This window comes from Canis lupus, chromosome 12 (assembly GCF_003254725.2).
Source record: "Canis lupus dingo isolate Sandy chromosome 12, ASM325472v2, whole genome shotgun sequence".
Taxonomy (NCBI): Eukaryota; Metazoa; Chordata; class Mammalia; order Carnivora; family Canidae; genus Canis; species Canis lupus.
In genome coordinates this window covers 61,000,410-61,009,651 of record NC_064254.1, presented here as the reverse complement: position 1 = coordinate 61,009,651, position 9,242 = coordinate 61,000,410, and the positions used below count along the sequence as shown (strand labels likewise).

The 9,242-nt window shown below is 34.5% G+C and overlaps 1 protein-coding gene across 1 annotated transcript; it reads left to right on the top strand.

Moving 5' to 3' along the window:
- The first annotated feature begins 4,238 nt into the window (after positions 1-4,238).
- Positions 4,239-7,567, top strand: LOC112658326 (V-type proton ATPase subunit G 1-like). Its single transcript, XM_035697473.2, has 2 exons — positions 4,239-4,343; positions 7,143-7,567. The coding sequence occupies exons 1-2, from the start codon at positions 4,239-4,241 to the stop codon at positions 7,440-7,442; spliced, it is 405 nt and encodes a 134-aa protein (XP_035553366.1). The 3' UTR covers positions 7,443-7,567.
- Positions 7,568-9,242: the final 1,675 nt, after the last annotated feature.

The window sequence follows — 9,242 nt, the reverse complement described above, 5'->3', positions numbered from 1 at the left end:
TCCCTGGGAACTACACACAGCCTCTCAGCATCAAGCTGCCAGAGCTTTGTATAGTATCCCTGAGCATATGTGGTTTATCTTGATTTATTTTGTGCATCTGTTAGCAAGATGTGTCCTAAAGGATCAGAAAAGCCTAAGAGAGGTTAGCTTTGGCTCTGGGAATGCTCAAAACTTTCTCCATGTAAATTAATGGTAATTGCTTCTTCACTTTACACCATTTCAGCTTACAAGAGGTTCTGTAAGAACATTCCACTCAAGATAGTGGGGAAAACTTTTAGTACAGAAAGTTTAGTATTCAGAACAATTGTAACAAATCAACACAGAAAATAATATAAAAAACCAAATAGGAAATCACGCAAAAGTGACAGGCACTTCATGGATTAAAAACAGGGATATAAATTTTTATTAGTTTAGTTCATATTTGCATGCAGGTTTCATGTGTATCAATAATGGATGATCAGAATTAAAAATATATTTGCTGGTATATCCATAATGAATGGTATTATAAATACAAATAGCATGATTTATACTATTTTATTGTTTCTTAAGGGGATCCCTGGGTGGCGCAGCGGTTTAGCGTCTGCCTTTGGCCCAGGGCGCGATCCTGGAGACACCGGATCGAATCCCACGTCAGGCTCCCTGCATGGAGCCTGCTTCTCCCTCTGCCTATGTCTCTGCCTCTCTCTCTGTCTCTCTCTGTGACTATCATAAATAAAATAAAATAAAATAAAACCTTTAAAAAAAAAAAAAAAGAAAACTATTTGAAGTATTCACTTCTCAGTAGAAGACTAAAAAACAGAAAGCCAGGCTGACCAAAAATGAACTCTACTGAATCAGGAAACCATTATGATATTTTTTTCCACAGAAAATCTAATGAAAGTTTCTTTCATATTAACCAAAATGAGAAAATTTTAAAAATAATGATTGAAAGAATTAATTTAACTTCATAGAAGAATATAAGAAAAGACAGAACATTAAGTTGTATTTTTTCTAAATAAGTTACTTTAAATAATTGTAAAATATTCCATCAGGGATCATATTAAGGAAGATTTTTACAAGATTCCAGATAATGCCCCCTATTTTAGTCACTTCAGATTTGACAGGTGTCCTGTGTTAAGCCAGAGACATAGGAGGATGGATTCAGGGACAAAAACTCCAGATTTCAGTGTGAACGTGATGAGTTTGAGGTTCCTTCCTAACATCCAAAGAGTGTGTCTAATGCATAGTTGAAAATTTCATTCCCAAACCTAGGAGATGCTGTGATGCAAAGATACATTTTGGAGGAGTTAAAAAATGGATGAAAATTGAGGTCATGGAAATCAATGAGACAGGAAAAATTTATAGTATTAAGATGACTTAGAAAATACATTTAAGAAAAACAAATCAAAGTTTGGGAAAGAAAAAGGTGCCTTTTCTTTCTTATTTTCATCTTTCTTTTCTTTCTTTCTTCTTTCTTTCTTTCTTTCTTTCTTTCTTTCTTTCTTTCTTTCTTTCTTTCAGATTTACTTATTTATTTTAAAGATGGGGAGAGTCAGAGGAAGACAAAGAGAGAGTCTTAAGCAGGCTCCAGGCTGAGCCTGGAGCCCCACACAGGGCTGATCTCACCAGCCTGAGATCATAACCTGATCCAAAACTAAGACTTCCACACTTAACCAACTTTACCACGTAGGTGCCCGTGGTGTGTGTGTGTGTGTGTGGGGGGGGGGGTGGATTTAAAAAAAAAAAAAGGTTTCTGGGTGCCTAGGTGGCTCAGTTGGTTGAGCATGTGCCTTCGGCTCAGGTCACGATCCCGGAGTCCTGGGATCGAGTCCTACATCAGGCTCCCTGCTCTGCTCCATGGGGAGACTGCCTTTCCCTCTCCCTCCCTCTCTCTGTCACTCATGAATAAATAAATAAATATTTTAAAAAAATGTTTCTACAAGAGTGGCCAGAGATGTAAGAAGAGTGAGTGGTGTGTGTTTATGTGTGTCTTCTCACCTGAAGCAAAAGAAAAGCAGTGCATGTGACATGACCAGTATACTAAACGGTACCATGAAGCAAAGTGGCTCTAAAACAAAGGAGGGGTTTTGACAGCTTGCCAGATAGGCCCCAGGTAACAGGTAAGTTATCTAGGGAGGGACAGTATTTACTTTTTTTCATCCATGAAACAATCTGAATATTTTCAAATACTTACAAAAAGATCCAGAAGACAGGAAGTGAATAAAAGATAAGAGTGTGCTACTAAAGAAATCCCTGGGAAGACAGAAGAGCATTGAATCAAGGCAGAGATGAGGAAATTAGATTTTAGTTGCAAGAGAAACTCTTATCCATGTATGTATCTTTTCTTTTCTTTCTTTTATCTTTTTTTTTTTTTTTGCCTTTTTGAAGAAGTTGATCCAGTTCCTATGTAATGCATTTTATTTTCTGTCTGAAGTGAGAAGAAAGGTCATCTGAGAGTGAAGGATTAAACTGCATTTAGTGGGATTGGGAAAGGAGTGAAAGAGCTAGTGTGGGGAATAGAAAATGAACCTCAGTAGGGGACTTAAAAGGACTTCCAGGTGGTGGTAAAGTCTGGTTTGATACCATGGTCTCCAAAATATAATGAAGGAAGGCAGACCCCAAGTCCATCCCCTGCACATATGTGAGCAGTGAGTACTGAGAGCAGAGATCATTTCTTTATTTAGTTGCAATATGGTCCTGCATTAAACTGCACTGTTACTTTTTAAATTATCCACCAGGCATTCACAATATCCAAATGGCATTACCATCTGAAAGTGGGAAAAAATTTAAAAAACAAATAAAAGCTATTTCTATCAGCAAATACATATATAAATGTCATAAAGTTTCCTTTTCACTTTTTAAAAACTCAATTCTCCCCTTAAGAGCTTGTGCCATTCCCAAATCCTTATAGAATAGTTGCTATATTTGTTTACTTACTATTCACTTTCAATTATGTGTATATAAAAATATTCCCAGACGTATCACATTTACAAGGATACCTGGGAATAGACCAACCTTTATCTTCTTATGTGTTTAGACATTTTGGTATGCATAGGCTTTCCAGCTTTCAACAGTCTTTTTTGTAGACTCTAGTTGCATAGTCATGTTTTACCCAAATATTTTCCTATTAGAAAGTTTTGTAATCTTAGCGTCTGTCCAATTAAAAAAAAAAAAACCTCCTGTGTTACAATTTGCTGTACTTGTACATCAAAACTACAGTATGTAAAAAGGATCTGCATAATTAAAAACAAATTAGTTGTTCTATTAAACTACTGGAATGTGAAGTTTAGATAGGTGATACAAATAACATCTTGCTATATAAACATTTCCGGAAAACAAAGTATTTACTTCTTTTAACTTCAAGTGAAGATATCAGAATGAAGAATAAGAAAGAAAGCTTCTCACTGAATTTTCCATTTATAGTGTACAAATTTAAATTTAAAATCCCCAGTAGATAGATTTAGATAAAATTCACAGTAAATAGAAGCAAATTGTGGTTTTGAGTTGAAAATCAAGATGAAGATGTACCATTGCAAAATAAGCATTGGAAATGCACAAAAACAACAATAAAATATGTATATTGTAATTGACGGTATATCACAACAAATATGATCTTCAGAATTAAGCTCTTCAGATATAGTTGCACTAAAAAGTAAAATAAGTGTTCTCACATTCAGAGGTTCCCCAAAACAGTTTCACAGAACATTTATTTATATGCATAATTTAAGGAACTATAGAAGTCAAATGACATAAGTGGTATAAGAATTGTGGTTAAAATACTCATAAAAATATTTCCTAAGAGTTCAATATTTAATTATTTGATTCACCAAATAAGTCAGTGTCTGCAGGATTTCACAGTAGATAACAACAATAAAAATCTGAAAGTCAATGTTATGTTGAACACATTCCAGATCCACTTGAAAACTTAGACAACACATTCCAGATCCACTTGAAAACTTAGACTTATCTTTTAAACCAGATAATTAAACAACCAACTTTTAGATTGTAGCTTCCCTCCAAAATACTTTGTTCATTCATTTAATCTGTCATTATCAACCTACATATATGGACCACTGAAGATGGAACTATCGAGAGCAGTTCTTACTCATGTATTGTACCCTAATCCTTGCAGGAACATATACTCTGTAATAACAAAACAAGTTTCATAGTAGAGATTTGTACACAGATGTGAGGAGAAGTGTTCATAGTAGATTTAGAATACAGTATCATTTACAGTAAGACTAAGAGAACTTTCCAGAATGGGTTATATTCGTCTGTACTTTAAGAGTCAGCCACCTGAGGAGATGGAAAGAGAAGAATATAGAATATGTAATGCTACAGGGACAGAAAAGTATGTTGATAAGGTATCCTTCGTTAGCTATAAATACGGGTAGCATCTGAGGAAACTCCATTGACTGGTGATGAACAAATTTGAAGTATCAAATTCTTGTTCATTCAAAAACAAAAATCTAAAAAACTAGAGTGTATTTTTAATTTTGAAATGATCATAGTACACAAAAATTTGCAAAGACAGTAGAGAGAGTCCTGTTTATGTATCTCCCTACTTCTTCCAATAATCACATCTTACATCACTGTAGCACAAAAAGAAAATCAATAATGTTAGACTACAGATTTTATTCATATCTCACACTTCTTGCATGCACTCATTTGTGTCTGTGTGTGTGTAATTCAGTGAAATTTTACCACATCTACATTTGTTTTAACACCACTGCACAACCAAAGAAACTTCCTTGCACTATCGCTTTGTAATTGTACGAACCCCACTCTTGCTAAACTGACTGTTTACATTAACAGCCAGTCTGTTCTCCATCCCCATGTTGGCTCAAAATCTTACATAAATGGAACGTGTAGTATGTAGCCCTTTGAGACTGGCATTTCCACTCAACACCTTGAGATCCATGGAGGTGGTTGCGTGTGTCAATGTCAATTGTTGATTCCTTTGTGATATTTCATGGCATAGATGCAGCAGTTTATTAAACCATTTACTAGTTGAAGAATAACAGGGCTATTTGCAAATTTTGGCTATTGAAAATAAACCTTCTAGGAACATCCAGGTACAATCCTTTTGTGTTTCATCTCTCTGACATAAATCCCAGGAATGAAACTGTTAGGTCATATAGTAAGTGTATTTTAGTTTTATAAGATACGGCCAAACTATTTTCCTGAGTGTTATACCATTGTACAGTCTTGTGAGAAAATCAGTATATCCTTTGCTTGGCCAACATTCAGTATTTTCGCTATCTTATTCATTCAAAATTTCTAATATGCCATGATTTTAATTTTCTTTTCCTTACTGCTAAATGGTATTGAACATATTCATATGTTCACTTGCCATCAGTATGTCATCTTTGATGAAATATCTGTTTATGGTATTTGTCAATTTTCTAATTGAATTTCCTATTTTTTCTAAATATCATGTGTTCTTTAAATATTTAAGATGCCTACCCTCTGTCCAATATGCGGTTTGCAAATATTTTCTCCCAGTTGTAGCTTGTTTTCTCATCCTCTCAACAGGATCTTTGACAGAGCATGCATTTTAAAATTTGATGAAGTGCAATTTATCAATATTTTCTTTTACAGATCGTGAGATGCCATGCTTAATATTTATTGAAGTCATTCATACTTCATTTAATTGTCTTTGTAAATTTGCCAAATCCAGTTGTGCATACTTGTGTGGGTCTATTTCTGGTTTTTCTACTCTTCCTTTGATCTATGTGTCTATATCTTTTCAATACCACATTGTCTTGATTACTGTAGATAACTAGTATTCCTAAAATTAGGTAGAGTGTTTCCTCTCACTTTATTTTTCTAAATAATTGTTCTAGGCATTCTAGTCTATTTTAATTTCTATAAATTTAATTGCTTGTTGATAGGGGCTCCTGGGTGGCTCAGTTGATTAAGTGACTACCTTCAGCTGGGGTCATGATCTCTGGGTCCGGGAACAGGGGCCCACATCAGGCTCCCTGTCAGGGAGTCTGCTTCTCTCTCTCCCTATGCCCCTCTCCCATGCTCCTGGGGAGCACACACTGTCTCTCTTAAATAAAGAAGTAAAATCTTAAAAAAAAAAATGTTTGTTGATATATTAAAAAAAACTGCAAACCTTGCTAGGATTTTAATAGGCATTTTGCCAATCCTAAGTATCAATTTGGAGAGAACTGATACATTAACTCTGTCAAATCTCCCAAATCATGAGCACAATATATCACTTCCTTTATCAGGTTTTTTGGTATTTTTTTCTGCATATAAAGTCTGTACATTTTTTGTTGGATCTTTGAAACTATTTTAAATGGTATAGTATTTTAAATTGTGGTTTCCAAATGTTCATTTCTAAAATATAGAAACACAATTGATTTTTGTATGTTTTTATTGTGTTCTGTGACTTTGTTGAATTAGATTATTACTTCTAGCTTGTCCCTCATGATTTTCTATGATTTTTCTGTATCAATTGATATATAATGTGAATTTTCTTTATTAGTTTATCAATGTGGTTGATTATATTGATTGAATTTAAATATTTAAACAATCTTGCGTTTGTGGAATAAATCACACCTGGTCATGGAGTATAGTTATTACACATAATATATTTATTTTCTTTTATATGTTCTGAGTAATAATTGCTTTTGAAAAAAATCCTTTAATATAAAACTTTACTTAATATTATTTTTTACTTAAGAATCCATAATGTAATTGGTTTTAGTCACTGAGGTCTTGGTTGCAATATTTTTTGTGTGAATAGAATTTAATATGTTTTTCAAAAAGTTACTAGATGTTTTATATATTAACATGTCTTTTAAAGTCTGAATCTATTTTATCTATGTTTAAAAATATATGATCCATCAATGTATCTTTTTGTATTAAATTCAAATAACAAAACATGTGAATCTAGTATTTAAACTCTTCCTTCTTTAAAGGATTATTAAAATAATTTCCATTTTCTGAATTTAAGAACTTTTAGTAGCATTTATTAACTACTGATGATGAAGATGATATTTATATGGTATTAAAGTGATTTTTTGTAACACATTTAGTTAAGAGTGCTAGATGCCTAGCATATGTGTTAGTTCATAGAATCCTCATATGGGTCAATGATGAAAGCATTAAAAATGATTTATAATATTTTGTTTTTATTGTTTTGCTCCTAGCAGGTAAGCCTATTTGCCCGCAAGCGAAAGAACCGGAGGCTAAAGCAGGCCAAAGAAGAAGCTCAGGCTGAAATTGAACAATACCGTCTGCAAAGAGAGAAGGAGTTCAAGGCCAAGGAAGCTGCGGCTCTGGGATCCCATGGCAGCTGCAGCACTGAAGTGGAGAAGGAGACCCAGGAGAAGATGACCATCCTCCAGACCTACTTCCAGCAGAACAGGGATGAAGTCCTGGATAACCTTTTGGCTTTTGTCTGTGACATCCGGCCAGAAATCCATGAAAACTACCGCATCAATGGATAGGAGAGGAAGAAGCAGCTCTGTGAGCAGATTGGCATTTTATATGCCTTCCTGGAATATGAAGCTTCAGCACAGCTTGAGTTACATCCTTGTGAAAAGGCATTAAATTATTTCTGTATATTAAAAAAAAAAAAAAAAAGGTACACATTATTAGGCCAGTTCACAGACAAGGAAAGTAATGCCACAAAAAGCTAACTAATTTTCTATCTTTACATAGGCAGTAAAGATTTAATTAATTTATTTATTTATTTTGAGAGTGAGAAAGAGAGAACATACAAAAACACACACATACACACATGCATGTGTGCATGAGTGGGGTGAGGGGCAGATGGAGAGGGAGAAAATTTCAAGCGAACTCTCTGTGCTGAGCTCAGAGCTTGACAGGGTGCTTGATCTCACAATCCTGAGATCATGACCTGAGTCAAAATCAGGAGTCAGCCACTTAAGAAAAAAAAAAAGAGTCAGCCACTTAACTGACTGAGGCACCTAGGTACCCCTATTTTTACATAGATAATAATGATGAAATTTGTAACTAAACCCACATGTTTGCTAAACTCACTTTCTGTCTTTCTGTATTAAAGTACTATAATTCAACTTGTCATAGTACAATTACAACCTTTTCTTAGTGTCTCAAAATGATGTAACCATTGTAGGCTACTGTACTAATAATTTATTGCCATAATATTGCTCTGTGTTAAAACACTTCAAAACTGAATATTATAGGGGATCCCTGAGTGGCTCAGTGGTTTAAGCGCCTGCCTTTGGCCCAGTGCGTGATCCTGGAGTCCCACATGGAGCTCCCTGCATGGGGCCTGCTTTTCCCTCTGCCTGTGTCTCTGCCTCTCTCTCCCTCTGTGTCTCTCATGAATAAATACATAAAATCTTAAAAAAAAAAACCCTGAATATTATAAACCATAATTCACTGTTCAACTGCCTTTGATAGGGGGATCTGGAAAGATATATTTTATTAATTTATTTGTAAAGGTTTATTTATTTATTTATTTATTTATTTATTTATTTATTTATTTATTTTAGAAAGAGAGAGGATGTGCTAAGCCCATGGCTTGACAAGGGGTTTGATCTCATAACCATGAGATCATGACTTGAGTTGAAACCCTGAGTCAGATGCTTAGCCAACTGAGCCACCTCAGTGGCTATTTTATTTATATAATATAAAAAATATATTTTAAAAGGGATGACTATAAAATGTATAGAGAATTGGAGCAATCATTCAATCATGGCTGACATAATTATGAGACAGGGAAACTGAAGGGACCTCATGAGAGAAAAAAGCTATCTCTTTTTTTCTTTTACTTATTTGGTTTCTATTCTTGCTAGGACCTGCATCCTCACCCCACTGTACACATGCCTTGAAATGCAAATAGTATATGTCATCTTTGTAAAGAACAAAGAGATAATGATACCTTTGGAGTCTTCGAACACAATAAATAACAACTAAGGAATAAATGGGTGAGGACCTCATAAACATTCTCCAAGACCACTGACTCCAAACACCTTGACACCAAGACCCCTGGCTTCAGGGAATGAGTGATTTATGAAGGACACCTGGACCCTGTCTTTATTCTGAACAGTTCCTGGATGCCAAAGAGGGACATGTGCACCAGACCACAATAACCAATAAAAACCCCAGACTCCAAGCAAAGAGACTCATCATTTTTCCTTTCCAAGTCTCCTGGATGCTCCAACCATTCTCACTCTTGTATATATATATATATATATATATATATATATATATATATATATATATATATATATATCTTTAAAAGACACTATTTTCACTCC

Excerpts from the sequence above, each read along its gene's own strand:
- LOC112658326 (XM_035697473.2), top strand. The coding sequence starts at position 4,239 with ATGGGTTATATTCGTCTGTACTTTAAGAGTCAGCCACCTGAGGAGATG. Across the intron at positions 4,344-7,142 it reads CAGAAAAGTATGTTGATAAG|CAGGTAAGCCTATTTGCCCG; the intron begins GTATCCTTCGTT and ends TTTTGCTCCTAG.